The following is a 20,324-nucleotide window of genomic DNA, read 5'->3' on the forward strand; positions in this document are numbered from 1 at the left end:
ATTGCTTATTGCCTCAAAATGAGTTGTGGACAAACTCTATTATGCTTAAGAAAGTAGCTACTGCAAGTCCTATTAAACTTACCATCTTTTTTCCCATATAGATTATACTTCTGCAATAGGTGATTTCAAATTATTAGACTTCCCATCAAAAGTTTTTAACTTCTGTTTAATTTCTTCACACTGCATCCTAATTCTGTGAAAGAAAAACCTCATGGGACCAAGAGAGTGTTAGATTCTCAGAACCAAAACCTCCAAAATTTCACTCTTAAATTACCATCCAATTCGGCTTAACCTGGTTTGCTAAAGCAGTTCTTTTTATTTTTTTCAGTGCTTCAAAGAAGGTCCTCTGATTTATGATCTTCCAGCTTAATTGGCAATGATGTGTCTCTAAACCACATAACAAATAGGAGGAAATATCATCCTCTGTATGCACCTTGATGCACTGATTTGCAACTTAAAAAAACTTGACCACCATGCTTTAGTTTTTTGATAGTGTAACTCATCACATAGTTTTGCATCAAAAGTTTCCCCTGCAGCTCAGAAGCTATCATCTTTTAGGGGTTCCTGCAAGCACCATCTTCTAATTGATGTTCACCCTAGAGGATTTTGGACAGAGTCAAATGCTGCAAGCCATGTACTAGTTTCCCTTGTTTCCAAAAGCCAAAACATATTGGTGAATAAAAGACACAGAGAAATGAAAACAAAGTCATCTGAATAAAACGGGGAAAGTAATATATGGCTAGTGATACCATACATAAATTTGATATCAAATTTTCCCAGATCTCAAAATTTACCACTCTGTGAATCCCACCTAGTTCCTTTGCATTTTATACTAGGCATGTACTTTTTTTGGGTCTTAAATTCTTTCCCACATTCCTATTAAACTTATCAATTAGAATATGGGGCTTGCAGGACCCTGAGAAATAGATGGCCAAGTTTTGGATTTCTTGTTGGGTTCAATCTTCATACTGACTGAGATTTTCCCACTGTCCTCAATAAAATCCTTTTGGAAGATCCTAAATATTTACTAACTTCATAGTATAAACATTTGGGGCTGTTTCAAATTAATATTCCTAAATGAAACTAACAGTATCACATTGGGAGGTCAGAGATTGTTCTGTTTCACTTTCAACAGATGGCATCTGATGGGCTTTGCATATTGCTTGAAATTAACTGACTAAAGACTATAAATAATTATGGTAATCAATATTGAACTTGGAAAAAAAAAGGTACTTGTCAAATTAATTTGATATATGTATGAAACTAAAATTGTATGAATGATTTACAAAATTTGAGCCTAGTTGCTTTAGAAGGCACATAGTAGTGGTTGTTTATTGTACTTCTGTTCATGAAGAAAGTGTGAAGATGAACAGTTCTGGAAGCTATAGACATAACAAAGGCTCTCTCCAAGTCTTTTACAACACCACATTGGATAAACAAGATTATGTAGTCCATGAAGACTGAATCACATGGCAGTATGATGGGGCCATCACTTTGTATGCCAAACTCTTCCTCAGAAATTTGCAAAAGCTCTTTGAAGATTTCAGTATTGAGATACCCCAAGGGAATCAGAAAGCATCTTCTATCAGAACTGTAAACAACAAAGTGCCCCTTATTGGCCACTGATGATGTACTACAACAGTTAGCATCCACATCCCTGTTTGTTCTTTGCAAGGTGATCCTTTTCCTTCCAATTGCGACTAACCTTCTGCCACTTCCTAGCCATTTTGATGAGCTTGTTGGAATTGATCATACTGTATTACTCTCAAGTCAGGGGGAGAATACTTCAAGCAAGAATGTTGAGAGAGAGGAAATTTGAGGTTAGAACACAGAAAGGTGTTGTGCTGAGTGGAAGGCAGTTCAAGGAAGCTATTATATATTACTAAGCCCAAGACAGTCACTCAAATGTAACTTTTGTAGTGTTAGGATTGGTTGGGTGCAGAAGCATGTGCAGCCTGGACAAGGAGGGGCCTTCAAGGGGTGGCTGTGTCCAGCGGCTCAGAAGGGTCAAGGTGGAGCATAGCCATATATCGGTGCCTATTTGCCTGGCGGCAAATATTTCCTTCTCTTTCCATTAAACCATTTTGCAGATAGGACCAGAAATATTTTGTGGCTATGCTCCCATCTTGACTCTGGAGCCAAGAGCAGCACCAGACGCAACCACTCCTTCAAGGTCCCTCCTTGTCCATGCAGCAAATGTCCATGTAGCACTTGGTTTTGCACCCTCCAAATCCTAACACAGAGTTACGTGGATGCCTGAGGGGTGCGTCTTACCTTTCGCAGATAGCATGACTGTTAGATCGGTTTGTGCTAGTTTTCTTGTGCCTTAGCCAATTCAAAGACTTCTGTGGTTAGAATGAGATAACACCTCAACTGACTGGAGCCATTATGTCTTCAGATAACATAGCAAAATGTTCTTGTGTCTTCTGCTATGATCTGCCTGAATGCATTGATTGCATAACACAACCAAACTCGCCTGCTCCTCAATGGCATTGTGGTCCAACCAGCACATGGCATTGCATTCATTGAATTCCCACATAATGTGGCATATAAATTATTTACCGTCTCAGGCCTTATTACTATATAACTGACCTGCTTCCATTCTGCATCCCAAACAAGACAGAAATTCCATCCTAGATTCCTAAGATCAAGGTCTCCTTTCTTCACTTGTTCAAAGATTTCTCTCTTATTTACTCAAGTGAATAAGCATGATCAATCCCAAGAAACTTATCAAGATGGCAAGGAAGTGGCAGAAGATGGCTGCTATGAGGAGGAAGAGAATCTCTCTACCAAGAACAGATGAGGTTTTGGATGCTGATAGATGTAGTACATCATCAGTGGCAGATAAGGGCCATTTTGTTGTTTGCAGTGCTGACAAGAAACGCTTTGTGATTCCATTAGTGTATCTCAACAATGAAATCTTCAGAGGGCTTTTGCAAGTGTCTGAGGAGGAGTTTGGGATACAAATTACAGGCCCCATCATATTGCCATGTGATTCAGTCTTTATGGACTATATGATCTCAATCATCCAACGTGGTGTTGCAAAAGATTTGGAGAGGGCCTTGATCTTATCTATAGATTCCAGTTACTGCTCATCCTCCTCATACTTCCATCAAGAACAGAACAATGAGCAATTACTATTATGTGCATGCTGAAGAAATCATACTTAAACTTTGTAATGATTCACAAAATTTTAGTCTAATGGGAATTTTCAGGTCATTTTCTTCATGTGTTTTTCTTGTCCTCCTTGATTTATTGCTTATTGCCTCAAGATGGTAAACATAGTTGTTGCAGCCATCTAACCATTCCCAGGACATAGCCGTTACTTGATTTGTTCTCTTTGTAAGATAATTCATCATGCAAACTATGAGGGAAAATAACTCAATTTAGAATAATTTTATGCAAAATTGCTGTGAATCATTTACATGTTTTTGCCAATTAATTACAAGAGAGAAGCTGCAGCTCATCAGCTAGAATGTGTTGAAATTGAAACAGAAGAATTGATGGCCAAATGAATATTCTATGGTAATAAGCTTTCATGAAAGGGCCTTACTGAGGGAATGCAAAATCTTGTCTAATATTACCAGATATCTTCCAATGATCTCTCACAAACAGAGGACTGTTGCTGTTGAATTTTCATTCTTAGTTGTGTTGATGATTTGTTCTACTTTATGTTCTAAGAAGTTTGATTTTTCAATGGTATTTCAACAGTCCAACTTCTACCAAGAAAAATTTTAGTCTCTTCTTATAATTAATAGAAGGAAATCAAGTAGTTCATATTGAAACTACTGTCAAACTGACTTCAATAGTTTGGTGCCAGCTAAATTAGATATGATGTGTCCTCAAATCACATAAGGAGATGGGATGAAATCTCATCCTTGGTATGCACCTTGACGCACTGATTTGAAACATGAAAAAACAGGGTGGTGCATGTGTTTTTCAACAATATAACTAATCACATGGTTTTGTACTAAAAGAATCACGGCATGAAGAAACTTCGTTAAATGGAGTGTCTAAAACCCTGTTGATATATAATCCACTTCCATGGCCTTCCACTCAACATAGCAAAAACTTTTCAAAACTCTAAGATCTAAATCTTCTTTTCTCTTCTTTCTCAAAGTCATCCATCCATAGTATAGAGAGCCAAGAAGCTAGTCAAAATGGCAAGGAAGTGGCAGAGGATAGCAGCCCTTGGGAGGAAAACAATTTCTTCACCAAGAACCAAAGTTGATGTTGATGCAGACAATTGTAGCACATCAGTGGCTGACAAAGGCCATTTTGTTGTGTATACCACTGATAAGAGGCGGTTTATGATTCCCTTGGCATATCTCAGCAATAATATCTTAAGAGAGCTCTTCAAGATGGCTGAGGAGGAGTTTGGACTGCAAAGCAATGGGCCTATAACTCTCCCTTGTGATTCAGTCTTCATGGAGTACATACTCCCACTCATCCAACGAGGTGTAGCTAAAGATGTGGAGAAAGCCTTGCTCTTCTCCCTTGCCACCAGTTGCTGCTCACTATTGTCTTCCCATCAAGAACATATAAGCCAACAATTACTTGTTTGTAGCTATTAACTGTTATTTGTAATGATCCACACAATTGTATAGTGATACATACTTTACAATTGCCAAAACTTTTCTCAGTTTTTCTTCCATTATAAAGTAACTAAATAGAGTTAAGCAGCATTGATAGCCAACAGGGTGGACATGATTTACATTGTTCTCCTGGTGGCCTTTATCAAGAAGTCTGGTCAATATCAACTTAAGAGCATCGTTTGATCAAATATCTGGAGAAGTGTCATAAACTCCTTTTATGATTCAAATCAGTACTGTGGATTTTTTTATTTTTTTATTTTTATAATAAAAAAAGAATCAATTATATTGTCATCTTAGTGAAAGCCATCTTATTTGAGACTGCCAAAGTGTAAGACCTTCTGAATTCTTCAAAATTTATTCTCCATCAAAATATTTTAGTTAATACTTGTAGCCATTGAAATTCAAATATGAATTTTGGATCATAGAACACACTATAGCAGGCTTTTAAAGCAATATCTCATTCAGACTGCCTCAGCCTTCTCCAAAAGGTCAAGAGAACCATGTTAAGCCTGATGCCCCCAACAGCTTTTCTTTCCCAAGGCATTGTTACTAGATTTGCTCCAGGGTTGAACTTTAACAGTATTTACCAACTTCCACTGGCCTGAAGGAAATGTTTGTTGCAATAGTAAAATGATACTAGGCTTATCTGGTGAGAGAAATGGCTTCTAGTGGCAAACAAACTATGGTCCAGAATCAGTTTGGAGAGCCAACTTTTCAATGGATAATACCTTTGAAGAGATTCCCGGTAAGAGCTGGCACCACCAATTTTGAGGTAGATGTTTGAGGGGCCGGTCTTAGTTTTCCCAAATGATATAACTGATAGATCAGTTTGTGCTAGTTTTCATTTGCCTTACCCAATGAGATAGATCAGTTTGTGCAGTTAGAATGAGCTGACACCTCAACTCACTGGAGCCATTATGTCTGCAGATCACTTAGCAACATGTAAGGATATGTATCTTCTGCTATTTCTGTGGATAACTTAGCAAAATGCAAGAGGTGCCTTCTGCTATGATCTGCCTGAATGCATTGATTGCATAACACAACCAAACTTGCCTGCCCCTCAGTGCCTTGGGGTCCAACCAGCATGTGGCTTTGCATTCATTGAATCCCCACAAAATGAAGGATACAAATTATTTACTGTCTCAGGCCTCATTACTATATAACTGACCTGCTTCCATTCTGTATCCCAAACATAACAGCAATTCCATCCTAGTTCTTCACTTGTTCAAAGTTTTCTCTCTTATTATTTACTCAAGTGAATAAGCATGATCAATCCCAAGAAACTCATCAAGATGGCAAGGAAGTGGCAGAAGATAGCTGCCATGAGGAGGAAGAGAATCTCTCTACCAAGAATAGATGAGGTTTTGAATGCTGACTGTTGTGGTACATCAGCAGTGGCAGAGAAGGGCCATTTTGTTGTTTACAGTTCTGATAAGAGACGCTTTGTGATTCCGTTGGTGTATCTCAACAATGAAATCTTCAGAGAGCTTTTGCAAATGTCTGAGGAAGAGTTTGGAATACAAAGTGAAGGCCACATCATATTGCCATGTGATTCAGTCTTCATGGACTATGTAATCTCATTCATCCAACGCAGTGTAGCAAAAGACTTAGAGAGAGCTTTGATTATGTCTATAGCTTCCAGTAGCTTTTCTGCTTCTTCACACATCCTTCAAGGACACAACAATGAACAAATGCTCCTATGTGCTTTCTGAAGCAATTGTGCTCAAACTTTGTAAATCATCCACACAGTTTTAGTTTGACTATATACACCAAGAGAATTTTCCAAGTATTTTCTTCATGCTTTCTTTTTTTCCCAATAAATTACAGCAGATTGCCTCAAAATGGTAAACAAGGTTGTTGCAACCATCTAACCAAATAGAGCCAGGGCAATACTCCATTGCTGAACTGATAATATTAACTTTTTTTTCATTATATAAAGGAAATTTCATTGATTTTTTTGGATATGCAGTGGACCTCGTTCTGGGTTTGATATATACACATATCTATATCTATATCTAATTATCTATATAATCCCAGAATTTGTAGTGTGTCCAAATATACACAAGCCTGCAAACCTTCCATATTTTCAATCTTCAGATTTCAATGAGATTAACCTAGTTCCATGACTTAGTAATAGTTCTGGAAGTGTCCTATGTTCCAGTAGTTTATTAAGAATCCTCTGATTTATGAGCTGCCAGCTAAATTGGATACAATTTGTCCTTAAACCACATAACAAGCAGGAGGAAATATCATCCTCTGTATGCACCTTGATTCACTGACTGGAAACAGTTAAAACATGACCACCATGCATTTATTTTCAATAATGTAACTTATCACATGGTTTTGCATCCAGATGTTCTCCAGGAGCTTGAGAGCTATCAATTTATGAGGCTCCTGCAAGCCCCAAATCCTAATTGATGAGCAATATCAGGGATTTGGGACAGAATCAAAGACTCAAAGCTGCACTGTCAAATTCATATGTTGGACTGCAAGCCATGTGCTACTTTCCTCTGTTTTCCCTATGGGGGTCATCATTTAGAATGTGGGGCTGGCAGGACATTGAAAAGTAGATGTTAATGCTTTTACATTTACTCTCCATGTGCAGCCCCATACAAGGGAGGTTTCAGTTAATGTGTGAAGGCATTGGATGGCTTGTACATTTTCTGGTTTTCTTGGGTTCTAAAACCCTGAATCTCTAGAATTCCCTTATGTGCCCAATTGATATAAGCAGGCAAAGGATCTGTTGGCACATTGTTCCCTCCATGATCCATTTATTTTCCAGTCTTTGTTCAGTTGTCAGTTTCAAGCTAATGGGATTGGATCTATTGTCACAAAACCACTTGGCAGATAGGACCAGATATACTGTGGCTGTGCTTTTGAGTCTTCACGCAGTACCTTCTCAGCCACTTCCTAAAGGCCCCTCCTTGTCCATGCAGCACATGGTTTTGCACCCAACCAAGCCTAACACAGAGAAGGTTACATTTAAGGCGCTGTGTTGGGAGTCCTAACATATATAATAGCTCAATTGCATTGCCTTCCACTCAGCACAACATCACCTTTCTAGTGTTCTACCTGCAAATCTCATTTCTTTCTCAACATCCTTGCTTGAATTATTCTCCCTCAAAATTGAGATTCGGACAGCATGATCTGTCCCAAGAAGCTCATCAGAATGGCAAGGAAGTGGCAGAAGATGGCTGCCCTTGGAAGGAAAAGGATCTCATTACAAAGAATCAACGAGGGTGTGGATGAAGAAAGCTGCAGCACATCATCAGTGGCTGATAAAGGCCATTTTGTTGTTTACAGCTCTGATAGAAGACGCTTTGTGATTCCCTTGATGTATCTTGACAGTGAAATCATGAGAGAGCTTTTCCAAATGTCTGAGGAGGAGTATGGGATACAAAGTACAGGCCCCATCATACTGCCATGTGATTCAGTCTTTTTGGACTATGTGATCTCATTCATCCAACGCGGTGTTGCTAAAGAGTTGGAGAGGGCTTTGATCATGTCCATAGCTCCCAGTAACTGCTCATCCTCTTCATACTTCCACCAAGAACAGACCAATGAGCAATTACTCTTCTGTGCCTGCTGAAGAAAACTACACTTAAATTTTGTAAATGATCCAACAAAATTTTTGTTTGATAATATATATAGTGAGAATTCTCAAAGCATTTTCTTCATGTCTTCTTGTCTTGCTTGTAGTTATTGCTTATTGCCATCAAATGGTAAGCATATTTGCTGCAGCATCTAACCAGATATTCCCAGGACAAAGCCATTACTCAATTTATTTGCTTGGAAATATAATTCATCATCTAAACTATGAGAAAAAATGACACTAATATAGAAGAATCAAATACAAAATTACTATAAATTGCTCACTGTTCTTTCTCAATTAATTACAAGAGAGAAGCTGCAGCTCATCAGATAAAATGTGTTGTAAATGAATCTTCAAATGTACTGTCTCCATTAAAACATTTTAGTTAATATTGGTAACCATTGAAAATTCAAATTTGAACAAACTTGGATCATAGAACAATCTAAAATGGGCTTTTAAAGCAATATCTCATTCAGACTTCCTCAGCTTTTCCACAAAGGTTCAATGTCAAGCCTGATGGCCCCAGCATAAAACCCTGCTTTTCTTGCCTAAGGCATTGTTACTAGATTTGCAACAGGGCTGAACTTCAACAGTATTTACCAACTTTCACTGACCTGAAAGAAATGTTTATAGCAATTGTAACAGGCTGCTAGGTGTATCTAGTGAGAGAAATGGCCTCTAACGGCGACCAGACTATGGTCCATGGTCAGGTTGGAGAGGCAACTTCTTAATGGATGATACCTTTGAAGTGATTCCTGGTAAGAGCTGGCACCTCCCATTTTGAGGCGGATGTTTGAGAGGTCCATCTTAGCTTTCCCAAATGCTATTGTGCTAGCTTTCTTTTGCCTTATCCAATGCATAGACTTCTGCGGTTGGAATGAGCCGACACCTCAACTCATTGGAGCCAATATGTCTGCAGATCACTTAGCAACATGTAAGGATATGTATCTTCTGCTATGTCTGTGGATAACTTAAAAAAATGCAAGAGGTGTCTTCTGCTATGATCTGCCTGAAAGCATTGCTTGCATAACACAACCAAACTTGCCTGCCTGGCTGTCCCTCAATGCCGTGTGGTCCAACCTGCATGTGGCTTTGCATTCATTGAATCCCCAAAAAATGGAGGATTCAAATTATTTACTGTCTCAGGCCTCGTTACTATATAACTGACCCACTTCCATCCTGCATCCCAAACATAACAACAATTCCATCTTAGTTCTTCGCTTGTTCAAAGTTTCCTCTCTTATTTACTCAAGTGAATAAGCATGATCAATCCCAAGAAACTCATCAAGATGGCAAGGAAGTGGCAGAAGATAGCTGCCATGAAGAGGAAGAGAATCACTCTACCAAGAACAGATGAGATTTTGGATGCTGATGGTTGTAGTACATCCGCAGTGGCAGATAAAGGCCATTTTGTTGTTTTCAGTTCTGATAAGAGACGCTTTGTGATTCCATTGGTGTATCTCAACAATGAAATCTTCAGAGAGCTTTTGCAAATGTCTGAGGAGGAGTTTGGAATACAAAGTGAAGGCCCCATCATATTGCCATGTGATTCAGTCTTCATGGACTATGTAATCTCATTCATCCAACATGGTGTAGCAAAAGATTTGGAGAGAGCTTTGATTATGTCTATAGCTTCCAGTAGCTGTTCTGCTTCTTCACACATCCTTCAAGGACATAACAATGAACAAATGCTCTTATGTGCTTTCTGAAGCAATTGTGCTCAAACTTTGTAAATCATCCACACAGTTTTAGTTTGACTATAAACACCAAGAGAATTTTCCAAGTATTTTCTTCATGCTTTCTTTTTTTCCCAATAAATGACAGCAGAGTGCCTCAAAATGGTAAACAAGGTTATTGCAACCATCTATCCAAATAGTGCCAGGGCAATACTACATTGCTGAACTGATAATATTACTTTTTTTTCATCAGATAGGGGAAATTTCATTGATTGTTTTATTTATTTATTTTATAAGAAGTGAACCTTGTTCTTTGATTGATATATATATATATATATGCATATATATTGAATCCCAGAATTCTTAGAGTCTCAGAATAGACACAAGCATACCAAACCTTCCATATTTTCAATATTCAAATTTCACCTAAAGGGACTTAACCTGGTTGCATGAATTAGTTAGCTCTGGAGGTATTCTTTGATCTAGTATTTAATAAAGAATCCTCTGATTTATGAACTGCCAGCTAAATTGGTTGTTAGCTGTCGTCAAACCACAAAACAAATATAAGTAAATATCATACTCTGTATGCACCTTGATTCACTGATTAGCAACATAAAAAAACATTGCTACCATGTATTTGTTTTTTGATGATGTAACATATCACATGGTTTTGCATCAACATTTTCCCCAGGAGATCAAGAGCTCTCAATTTTTGAGGCTCCTGCAAGCCCCAAGTCCTAATTGATAAGCAATATCAGGGATTTTGAACAGAATCAAAGACTCAAGGCAGCACTGTCAAATTCATATATGGGACTACAAACCATGTACTACTTTCCTCTGTTTTCCCAGCAGCCAAACACAGTGACAAACAAAAGAAACAGGGAAATGAAAACAAAACAACCTCTTTGTAAGTTGAGTTTTGAGTCAATCCAAGAGCTATAGCTGCTTGTCTCTCTTGTCTTAGTTTAGGGGTCTCCATGGATTTATCTGATGAAAACCACATTTTTGAAAAGTTCAGAACAGGAGCTATATATATTGGTTTGGCTCAGAAACCCCATTTACAAACAGGTAACATTCTTTACATTTTTTTGTTTCTTTTTTTCTTATCACTGTGTTTGCTGCTGGGAAAACAGGGGAGGAGAAAGGTAACATACGGCTAATGATATCTTATATGAATTGTATAGTAGTCAATGAACAGAAGTCAAACATGTCTAGCTATCTTCAATTTTTGGCAAATCCCACCTGTTCCCTTTGCATTGTATGCAAGCCATGTGCCTTGTTTGGGTCCGAAACTCTGTCCCACATTCCTATGGGGGTCATCAACTAGAATGTGGGGATTGCAGGACCTTAAAAATTGATGGTAATGTTTTGGATTTTTAGTTTGGTTTAATCTCCATCTGCAGCCCCACGCATGAGGATCGTCAGTTTATGTGTGAAGGCATTAGATGACTTGTACATTTTGGGTTCTGAAGCCATGAATCTCTAAAATTCCCTAATGTACCCAATTGATATAAGTAGGCAAAGGGTCTGTTTGCAAATTGTTCCCTCCATGATCCATTTATTTCCAGTCTTTCTTCAGACTATCAATTGATAGTTTCCAGCTAAAGGGATTGGATCTATTGTCACAAAACCACTTGGCAGATAGGACCAGATATACTGTGTGGCTGAGCTTTTGAGTCTTCATGCAGTACCTTCTCAGCCACTTCCTAAAGGCCCCTCCTTGTCCATGCAGCACATGGTTTTGCACCCAACCAAGCCTAACACAGAGAAGGTTACATTTAAGGCGCTGTGCTGGGAGTCCTAATATATATAATAGCTCAATTGCATTGCCTTCCACTCAGCACAACATCACCTTTCTAGTGTTCTAACTGCAAATCTCATTTCTTTCTCAACATCCTTGCTTGAATTATTCTCCCTCAAAATTGAGATTCGGACAGCATAATCAGTCCCAAGAAGCTCATCAGAATGGCAAGGAAGTGGCAGAAGATGGCTGCCTTTGGAAGGAAAAGGATCTCATTACAAAGAATCAATGAGGGTGTGGATGAAGAAAGCTGCAGCACATCATCAGTGGCTGATAAAGGCCATTTTGTTGTTTACAGCTCTGACAGAAGACGCTTTGTGATTCCCTTGGCGTATCTTGACAGTGAAATCATGAGAGAGCTTTTCCAAATGTCTGAGGAGGAGTTTGGGATACAAAGTACAGGCCCCATCATACTGCCATGTGATTCAGTCTTTTTGGACTAGGTGATCTCATTCATCCAACGCGGTGTTGCTAAAGAGTTGGAGAGGGCTTTGATCATGTCCATAGCTCCCAGTAACTGCTCATCCTCTTCATACTTCCACCAAGAACAGACCAATGAGCAATTACTCTTATGTGCCTGCTGAAGAAAACTATACTTAAATTTTGTAAAATGATTCAACAAAATTTTTGTTTGATAACATATATAGTGAGAATTCTCAAAGCATGTTCTTCATGTCTTCTTGTCTTCCTCGTAATGATCACTTATTGCCACCAAACGATAAACTAGTTTCTGCAGTCATCTAATCAAGTATTTCCAGGACATAGCCATTACTCGATTTGTTTGCTTGGTAATGTCATCATCTAAACTATGAGGGAAAATGACACAAATTTAGAATAATCAAACACAAGATGACTCACTCACTGTTCTTTGTCAATTAATTAAAAGAAAGAAGATGCAGCTTATCAGATAGAATATGTGTAAAATGAAACACAATAATTGCTGGCAATACGAATATGTTGAATGCTAAATTTCATTTAGCTGTATTTACTAGGAAATACCACAAATATCTACAGGTTCTCTATACTGTGCACATGGTACATTATTTAGATTTCTCATAGAAAGCATTGTAGAAGTGAAGAAAGAAAAATAATTTATAGAAGAACTCTACTGAGGGAAAACTTCAAAATCTCATCCATATTGCCAGATATATTCTGATGAGCTCTCACAAACAGTGGACTGATGCTGTTGAAATACTATTCTCATCAGGGTTGATGAGTCGTTACTAGTTTCTTCTTATAACAAGTAATAGGAAATCAAGCAATTCCTGTTGAAACTACTGTCAAACTCACTCCAAAAGGTTGGTGCCAGCTAAATTGGATATGATGTGTTCTTAAAGCACATAAGTAGATAGGATGAAATCTCGTCCTTGGTATGTACCTTGATGCACTGATTTGAAACACGAAAAAACAAGATTATCATGCATTTGTTATTCAATAATATAACTTATTACATGGTTTTGTTCTAAAGAATTGGAACATGAGGGAATCTGCATTAATGGAGTATATCAAACCGTGTGAATATATAACTCACTCCCATTGCCTTCCACTCAACACCAGCAAAAACATTTCACAGTTCTAAGATCTGAGTCTTCTTTTCTCTTCTTTCTAAAACCATTCAGTCCATAATATACAGAGTAAGGCAGCATGATAAGCCCCAAGAAGCTCAACAAAATGGCAAGGAAGTGGCAGAGGATAGCAGCCCTTGGAAGGAAAAGAATTTCTTCATCAAGAACAAATAACAATGAGGATGCAAAAAGTTGCATTGCATCAGTGGCAAATAAAGGCCATTTTGTTGTGTACACTGCTGATCAGAGGCGCTTTATGATTCCCTTGGTGTTTCTCAGCAATAACATCTTCAGAGAGCTCTTCAGGATGTCTGAGGAGGAGTTTGGACTGCCTAGCAATGGGCCGATAACATTGCCTTATGATTCAGTCTTCATGGAGTACATAATCCCACTCATCCAACGAGGCATGGCTAAAGACATTGAGAAAGCTTTGCTAATTTCAATTGCAACCAGTCGCTGCTCACTGTCATCTTCCCATCAAGGACAAATGGGCCATCAGTTACTTCTTTGTGGCTACTGAATTAGTCTAATCCGTAATTGGTACTAATTAACACATCTACAGAATGATATATTCTTTGATAATGCCCAAGATTTTTATCTCAATTGTCTTCCATTGTAGTGTAGTAGCTAGCCAAAGTAGAGCAACATCGATAACAGCAAGAGCAGACATGATGTAAACAATTCAACAGAAGAATGCTATCCCACCAGATCTCTCTGCAAATATCATAACAGATATGATTCAAGTATCAACAAATCAAATTTCTTTTAAGAATCACTTATAATTTTATCTTAAAAACCCTCATTTCATGTGATCAGAGTAAAAAAGATGCTGGCACCAATGGTCCAAAACACAATCCTTTTGGTTCTCTGCAACCTGAAACTTAGAGCTATAAGTTTCTTCCTCTAATTACCTCTGTTCTTAAGACCGTGTCATGTCATTTTCTCCTTTCTCTTCCTTGCTCTCCAAGGTTAAAAGATGATGTCTACTTCCTCTGTTTCCTCGTCTCACTGATCAAATCATTTTAATTACACCTGCTTTGTACCAAACATGTCGAAAGATTAATTTGGTTACAGAGCATGAAACAGCTAAATTTTATTTTTCGATGTTAGAAGGACAAAGCATGTCTTGTTTTTTCTTTTCTGTTAAGCTACAATCCCTTGTGAGGAAAAAGATCATCTCATCTTTGTGAATTAAACACTTGGGCATGTTCTGAGCTAATGCTTTTTTCTATGCAGAAATGTGTAGTAGTGATGCAAATGGCGAAAATGAAGAAAATTCTGGGAATTATTCGCAAGGTATATTATTAAGCTAAAAATTGTGTTGATCATTTGAAAAATCAAGCTATCATTAATTCAGTAACTACAAACAAGTAATCTCGAGTTCATCTGTTCTTGGTGGGAAAAGAAAGAAGATGAGGACTGAGTGTAAGCAACTGATGTAAGCAAAGCTTTCTCCAGATCTTTAGCTACACCTCTCTGGACCAAAAAGATGATGTACTCCATGAAGAATGAGTCACAAGGAAGTGTGATAGGTCCGTCACTTGGCAGCCCAAACTCCGCTTCAGACATCTCAAAGAGCTCTCTGAAGATCTTGCTGTTGAGATAAACTATCGGAATCATGAATCGTCGTTGGTCAGCTGTGTAGACAACAAAATGGCCCTTATCAGCAACTGACGATGTACTACAATAGCCAGCATCCAAATCCTGATGGGTTCTTGGAAGAGAAATTCTCTTCCTCCTGATGGCAGCTACCTTCTGCCACTCCCTTGCCATCTTGATGAGTTTCTTGGGATTGATCATGCTTATTTTCTGGGTAAATTATAGAGAGCTTTGATGAAGCAAAGAAGGGAGACTTTGATTTTATAAGTCTAGGAAGGTATTGCTGTGTTGAGTGCAATGCAAATGGAAGTGGACTAGTTATATACTCACAAGGCCAGAAACAGTACAAAGGCATATCTTTCAATTTTTTGGGGATCAAATAAATACAAAACCATGTGCTGATTGGATCTCAGGGAGGGGTGGGCCTGTTTGGTTCTGTTCTGAAATCAATACATCAAGGCAGATCATAGCAGAAGATACATCTCTCACCTATTTGCCAAGTGATCCACAGACATAATGGTCCAATCAGTTTAGCTGTCAGCTCATATAAACCACAGAAGGTTATGCATGTGGGAATACAAACACATTGACCAAGGTACAATGGTAGCAACAAAAAAAAAAAGTGGCCCCTCATCTAACTAGGAATCACTTCAGACGGCTTACTACAACAAGCCATTAGGTGTATCTAGTAAGAAAAATGGCTTCTGATGACCACCAGGCTATAGCCGACAACTAGCCTAGAGGTACAAGTTGAATTGATTCCTGGTAAGGTCAAGTACCACCCATTTTGGTAGATGTTTGAAGGATCTGTCTTAGCATTCCTGGACAATATGTCTTAGATTGATTTTTTTCCAGTATCCTTGAGCCTTAAACTGCTGTACTTTTTTCTCCTATGTATAGATGTCAATGAGCAGACAGCTAAGCTGAATGGATATGGCAAAATGTAGTAGATGTGTCTTCTTCTGTAACCAGTATTGATGCAATGGTGGAAACATAGATGGAATAAGCATATGTTTTTCCATTGTTTCAGTCCCAGCAAAATGAATTTTACACTTACGTACTATCTTATAGCCTTGTTAGTATATAAGTAACCTATTTCTATTAGCAATCCACTCAACACAGCAATACCATCTCATTTCTTTGATTCTTCCAAGTCTTCTCTCTAATTTAGCTGGAAAACAATCATGATCAGTCCCAAGAAACTCATCAAAATGGCAAGGAAGTGGCAGAAGGTAGCTGCCAGCTGGGGGAAGAGGATTTCTGTTCCAAGAATCGATCAGGGTCTGAATGCTGACTGTTGTAGTACATCATCAGTGGCTGACAAGGGCCATTTTGTAGTCTACACAGCTGACCGGAAACGCTTTATGATTCCACTAGCCTATCTCAACACACAGATCTTCAGAGACCTCTTAAAGATGTCAGAAGAGGAGTTTGGACTGCCTAGTGATGGACCCATCACATTGCTTTGTGATTCATTCTTCATGGAGTACATTGTTTTCTTGATACAGAGAAGTGTAGCTAAAGATTTAGAGAAAGCTTTGCTTATGTCATTTGCTAACACTAGGTCCTCTCCTTCTTTCTTTTCCCACCAAGAACAGATGAAACCGAGATTCCTTGTTTGCAGTTACTGAATTAAGGATAGCTCGATTTTGCAAATGATCAACTCATTTACATCTTATAAAAATCCCAGGGCTCTTCTTCATATTTCATTATCTCAGCACTGAAAATGATCAAATTTGTTGGTTGAGAATTGCCTGATTTCTTTTCTTGTATTAGTCCTCTTTGTTGTGCCCATTATACTATCATTTATCAGAAACTTCCAAAAATCTTTCATTTCACAATTCAAATCAGTAGCAAACTTTACACTTCTTCCTCAGAATGGATTCCATCTCACCATCAAAGGTATGAAATATTGGAAAAAGTACTTTTTGATTCTGCAGAAACATCAGACCCCTGTCTCTGCTGATTATAGGCTCAGACATAGTACAAATTAAAGGTAATAAAGCTAAATATTTAGTGGAATATTAGTTATAAATGTTCATTACGCAACAATAAAGAGCCACTATAATGAGTAAGTAAAGTGAGTCTACAGGTTAAAAGAAAGCAGCTTTGCATAATTTACCTACCAAGCTTCCAAGCATGGTATCTTCACCTTCATTTTTTTCACAAAAACCTGCCATTTGAAAGTGATAAAAAATCTTCTTCCAAGTAGTTTTCAGACCTTTAGTGCCTAATGGAAATGAAGCAGGTTGGACCCAACATGTCGAAATCCAGCTAAGAGGATACCAAAGAGTGGCTTTGATTGTCTTGACAGTGAATGAGAAAATGCTTTCTGCTCATGATTAAGCTTTGCCCAGCTCTCCAAAAGTCCCAATCAGGACTCACTGAACTCAGTTTTCACATATTTTTGAAGGTAACTGTGATTTATGAGCTGGAAGCTAAGATGATTGTCTCCAGTATGTTCTTTAACCACCTAGCCGAAAGGATATACTCCTTTGCTATGCTTATCCATTCATTGATTCCCAACAGACCAATCCGACAAATCACATGTCTCTGCATCCTATAAATCCCAACAGAAGAATGGTGCATTTAGTGGCCTGTATCCTCCCCTATGGATATATAACTCATTCACATCCGTCTCCTTTTACTCAGCCCAACAATACCATTTCAGTGTTCTAAGGTCTAAAACTTCCTTTTCTTTCAATCTCGAAGTTTCCCATCTCGATTTTACACATCCAAACAAAATGATCAGTGCCAAGAAGCTCATCAAAATGGCAAGGAAGTGGCAGAAGATGGCTGCCATCAGGAGGAAAAGAATCTCATTGCCTAGAACTAGTAGAGAAGTGGATGCAGAAAGTTGCAGTACATCATCAACTGCTGAAAAGGGCCATTTTGTTGTATACAGTGCTGATGAGAGCCGCTTTGTTGTGCCCTTACCATATCTCAACAGCAACATCTTTAGGGAGCTCTTCAAGATGTCTGAAGAAGAGTTTGGACTGCCCAGCAATGGCCCCATCACTTTGCCCTGCGATGCAGTCTTCATTGAGTATATAATCTCTCTGGTTCAACAATCCATTGCCAAAGACCTAGAGAAAGCATTGCTCACAGCCATAGCAACCGGGCGCTGCTTATCAACCTCCAATATCTGTCAAGAACAAGGAAACCAACAATTGCTAGTTTGTAGATGTTAAAGAAAATTATACTTTGGTTTTGTAAATGATCCATTGAATTGTATCCAAATGAGCTTACATACATAAAAGTAGTACTCTGAAATTACAGTTACACTCTCTTGCCAATCCCTTGATTGATCAATCTAATTCATAAGCTGTTTCTGAGGGTTCCTAAGGCTGATCCCAGCTTCATGGATGGATTTGAATAAGGGTCTGCTATCACTTCCATTAGCTTCTTCAACTTTTCTGACAAAGGCATTGCATCATGCTCAAAGCAGAGGCCAAAATTGATGAAAATTCTGTACAACTCTAGTGGACAAAAGACAAGATTAAAGTTTTGAATTACACGCTATTAGCCCAAGGTTTCTAAAAGCTCTCAATCAAATTTTGATGATATCAAAACAAATGATTGGATTTAATCATTTTTCTCAAGTGTATGCAGGTGTTAGGGATCAAAATGCAAACCAATCAAGATTAAAGAGAAAGGAAGAACTCAACTGACAATTTAAAGATGGCACAAAGGAAAAAGCACTATAAAGTCTCCCAGATTTACTTCTCAACTAGGTCTAGGTGCAATCAAAATGGACTCAAGCATAATATATTTTCAAAAAGCACCTTTGGCTAAGTTTTGGCTCAAGAAGTGATGGCATGCATGTGTGAACCGTTTGGGACCCTCAAAGTGCCACATTTTGGAAGTAGGAAGTTGGGTAGTCGCCCAGTTGCTAGTATTGGCACCCTCTAAGGTAGGCACAGGTCCAGAAGATTGAGCGATGGACAAAGTGATCAACCAGTTTAGTGAGAATTCTTACATAACAGCTAGATCATATCTGATATAAAAGGCTCTTGAACTTCATTTATAACTTCCAAACAACTTGAAAATCAATTATGATTATCTTTGATGAGCCTTAAGTATCTCACGTGCAATCACTACCAAACTTACATATCTATTGATTGCATGATAAGAGTTTAGCCTTTCTTCCCTTGTACTTCATTGATCATCACTGGCTCTTGATTTTCATTGTTTTTGTATGTGGGACTACAAGCCCTGTACTACTTTCCCCTGTTTTTCCCTTGGGGATCATCAATTAGAATGTGGGGCTAGAAAGACCTTGAAAAATAGAGGGCAAAGTTTTGGATTTTTAGTTAGGTTTAATCTCCATGTGCAGGCCGACACACAAAGTTTCAGTTAATATTTGAGGCCCAAGATGGCTGGTGCATTATGTGGTCTTTTGGGTTCTAAAACCACGAATCTCTTCTTGAATCCCCATATGTACTCAATTGATATAAGCAGGCAAAGCATCTGGTGGCACATTGTTCCCTCCATGATCTATTTATTTTCCAGTCCAGCTAAAGGGATTGGATCTATTGTCACTAAACCACTTGGCAGGTAGGACCGGGTATTCTGTGTGTGGCTGTGTTTTTGACTCTTCATGCAGTACCTTCTCAGCCACTTCCTAAAGGCCCCTCCTTGTCCATGCAGCACATGGTTTTGCACCCAACCAAGCCTAACACAGAGAAGGTTACATTTAAGGCGCTGTGTTGGGGCTCCTAATATAAAATAGCTCAATTGTATTCCCTTCCACTCAGCACAACATCACCTTTCTAGTGTTCTAACTGCAAATCTCATTTCTTCCTCATCATTCTTTCTTGAATTTTTCTCCCTCAAACTTGAGATTCAGATAGCATGATCAGTCCCAAGAAGCTCATCAGAATGGCCAGGAAGTGGCAGAAGATGGCTGCCCTTGGAAGGAAAAGGATCTCATTACAAAGAATCAACAAGGGTGTGAATGAAGATTGCTGCAGCACATCATCAGTGGCTGATAAAGGCCATTTTGTTGTTTACAGCTCTGATAGAAGACGCTTTGTGATTCCCTTGGCGTATCTTAACAGTGAAATCTTCAGAGAGCTTTTCCAAATGTCTGAAGAGGAGTTTGGGATACAAAGTGCAGGCCCCATCATACTGCCGTGTGATTCAGTTTTTTTGGACTACGTGATCTCATTCATCCAACGCGGTGTTGCTAAAGAGTTGGAGAGGGCTTTGATCATGTCCATAGCTCCCAGTAACTGCTCATCTTCTTCATACTTTCACCAAGAACAGACCAATGAGCAATTACTATTATGTGCTTACTGAAGAAATCATTCTCAAATTTTGTAAATGATCCACAAAATTTTAGTTTGATAATATGTATAATGAGAATTCTAAAAGATTTTCTTCATGCCTTCATCATAATTATTGCTTATTGCCATCAAATGGTAAGCATTGTTGCTGCAGCTATCTGACCAGATATTCCAGGGACAAAGCCATTACTCAATTTGTTTGCTTGGT

At 38.4% G+C, this 20,324-nt stretch overlaps 10 protein-coding genes across 10 annotated transcripts; 9 read left to right on the forward strand and 1 right to left on the reverse strand.

Moving 5' to 3' along the window:
* The first annotated feature begins 2,615 nt into the window (after positions 1-2,615).
* Positions 2,616-3,228, forward strand: LOC100241775 (auxin-responsive protein SAUR67). Its single transcript, XM_002279048.4, has one exon. It carries the CDS (start codon positions 2,709-2,711, stop codon positions 3,153-3,155), a length of 447 nt encoding a protein of 148 aa, XP_002279084.1. The 5' UTR covers positions 2,616-2,708; the 3' UTR covers positions 3,156-3,228.
* An 867-nt stretch (positions 3,229-4,095) lies between these two features.
* Positions 4,096-4,597, forward strand: LOC100264057 (auxin-responsive protein SAUR67). The gene has a single exon (XM_010647807.3). It carries the CDS (start codon positions 4,161-4,163, stop codon positions 4,572-4,574), a length of 414 nt encoding a protein of 137 aa, XP_010646109.3. The 5' UTR covers positions 4,096-4,160; the 3' UTR covers positions 4,575-4,597.
* A 1,214-nt stretch (positions 4,598-5,811) lies between these two features.
* On the forward strand, positions 5,812-6,375 carry LOC100258885 (auxin-responsive protein SAUR68). Its single transcript, XM_002279096.4, has one exon. The coding sequence runs from the start codon at positions 5,861-5,863 to the stop codon at positions 6,305-6,307; it is 447 nt and encodes a 148-aa protein (XP_002279132.1). The 5' UTR covers positions 5,812-5,860; the 3' UTR covers positions 6,308-6,375.
* A 1,277-nt stretch (positions 6,376-7,652) lies between these two features.
* On the forward strand, positions 7,653-8,254 carry LOC100253738 (auxin-responsive protein SAUR67). Its single transcript, XM_002279115.4, has one exon. The coding sequence runs from the start codon at positions 7,738-7,740 to the stop codon at positions 8,182-8,184; it is 447 nt and encodes a 148-aa protein (XP_002279151.1). The 5' UTR covers positions 7,653-7,737; the 3' UTR covers positions 8,185-8,254.
* Positions 8,255-9,396: 1,142 nt separating this feature from the next.
* Positions 9,397-9,954, forward strand: LOC100248641 (auxin-responsive protein SAUR67-like). The gene has a single exon (XM_002279136.3). It carries the CDS (start codon positions 9,450-9,452, stop codon positions 9,894-9,896), a length of 447 nt encoding a protein of 148 aa, XP_002279172.1. The 5' UTR covers positions 9,397-9,449; the 3' UTR covers positions 9,897-9,954.
* A 3,354-nt stretch (positions 9,955-13,308) lies between these two features.
* LOC100265824 (auxin-responsive protein SAUR67) lies at positions 13,309-13,749 on the forward strand. Its single transcript, XM_002279173.1, has one exon. The coding sequence runs from the start codon at positions 13,309-13,311 to the stop codon at positions 13,747-13,749; it is 441 nt and encodes a 146-aa protein (XP_002279209.1).
* Positions 13,750-14,557: 808 nt separating this feature from the next.
* Positions 14,558-15,099, reverse strand: LOC100260607 (auxin-responsive protein SAUR68). The gene has a single exon (XM_010649395.2). It carries the CDS (start codon positions 15,027-15,029, stop codon positions 14,583-14,585), a length of 447 nt encoding a protein of 148 aa, XP_010647697.1. The 5' UTR covers positions 15,030-15,099; the 3' UTR covers positions 14,558-14,582.
* Positions 15,100-16,039: 940 nt separating this feature from the next.
* Positions 16,040-16,459, forward strand: LOC100255537 (auxin-responsive protein SAUR61). The gene has a single exon (XM_019218827.2). The coding sequence runs from the start codon at positions 16,040-16,042 to the stop codon at positions 16,457-16,459; it is 420 nt and encodes a 139-aa protein (XP_019074372.2).
* A 608-nt stretch (positions 16,460-17,067) lies between these two features.
* On the forward strand, positions 17,068-18,110 carry LOC109122342 (auxin-responsive protein SAUR64). Its single transcript, XM_019218895.2, has one exon. The coding sequence runs from the start codon at positions 17,573-17,575 to the stop codon at positions 18,017-18,019; it is 447 nt and encodes a 148-aa protein (XP_019074440.1). The 5' UTR covers positions 17,068-17,572; the 3' UTR covers positions 18,020-18,110.
* Positions 18,111-19,599: 1,489 nt separating this feature from the next.
* Positions 19,600-20,277, forward strand: LOC100253806 (auxin-responsive protein SAUR67). The gene has a single exon (XM_002282018.4). The coding sequence runs from the start codon at positions 19,683-19,685 to the stop codon at positions 20,127-20,129; it is 447 nt and encodes a 148-aa protein (XP_002282054.1). The 5' UTR covers positions 19,600-19,682; the 3' UTR covers positions 20,130-20,277.
* Positions 20,278-20,324: the final 47 nt, after the last annotated feature.

The sequence above is a fragment of the Vitis vinifera genome, chromosome 3 (genome assembly GCF_030704535.1).
Source record: "Vitis vinifera cultivar Pinot Noir 40024 chromosome 3, ASM3070453v1".
Classification (NCBI taxonomy): domain Eukaryota; kingdom Viridiplantae; phylum Streptophyta; class Magnoliopsida; order Vitales; family Vitaceae; genus Vitis; species Vitis vinifera.

Excerpts from the sequence above, each read along its gene's own strand:
- LOC100241775 (XM_002279048.4), top strand. The coding sequence starts at position 2,709 with ATGATCAATCCCAAGAAACTTATCAAGATGGCAAGGAAGTGGCAGAAG.
- LOC100264057 (XM_010647807.3), top strand. The coding sequence starts at position 4,161 with ATGGCAAGGAAGTGGCAGAGGATAGCAGCCCTTGGGAGGAAAACAATT.
- LOC100258885 (XM_002279096.4), top strand. The coding sequence starts at position 5,861 with ATGATCAATCCCAAGAAACTCATCAAGATGGCAAGGAAGTGGCAGAAG.
- LOC100253738 (XM_002279115.4), top strand. The coding sequence starts at position 7,738 with ATGATCTGTCCCAAGAAGCTCATCAGAATGGCAAGGAAGTGGCAGAAG.
- LOC100248641 (XM_002279136.3), top strand. The coding sequence starts at position 9,450 with ATGATCAATCCCAAGAAACTCATCAAGATGGCAAGGAAGTGGCAGAAG.
- LOC100265824 (XM_002279173.1), top strand. The coding sequence starts at position 13,309 with ATGATAAGCCCCAAGAAGCTCAACAAAATGGCAAGGAAGTGGCAGAGG.
- LOC100260607 (XM_010649395.2), bottom strand. The coding sequence starts at position 15,029 with ATGATCAATCCCAAGAAACTCATCAAGATGGCAAGGGAGTGGCAGAAG.
- LOC100255537 (XM_019218827.2), top strand. The coding sequence starts at position 16,040 with ATGGCAAGGAAGTGGCAGAAGGTAGCTGCCAGCTGGGGGAAGAGGATT.
- LOC109122342 (XM_019218895.2), top strand. The coding sequence starts at position 17,573 with ATGATCAGTGCCAAGAAGCTCATCAAAATGGCAAGGAAGTGGCAGAAG.
- LOC100253806 (XM_002282018.4), top strand. The coding sequence starts at position 19,683 with ATGATCAGTCCCAAGAAGCTCATCAGAATGGCCAGGAAGTGGCAGAAG.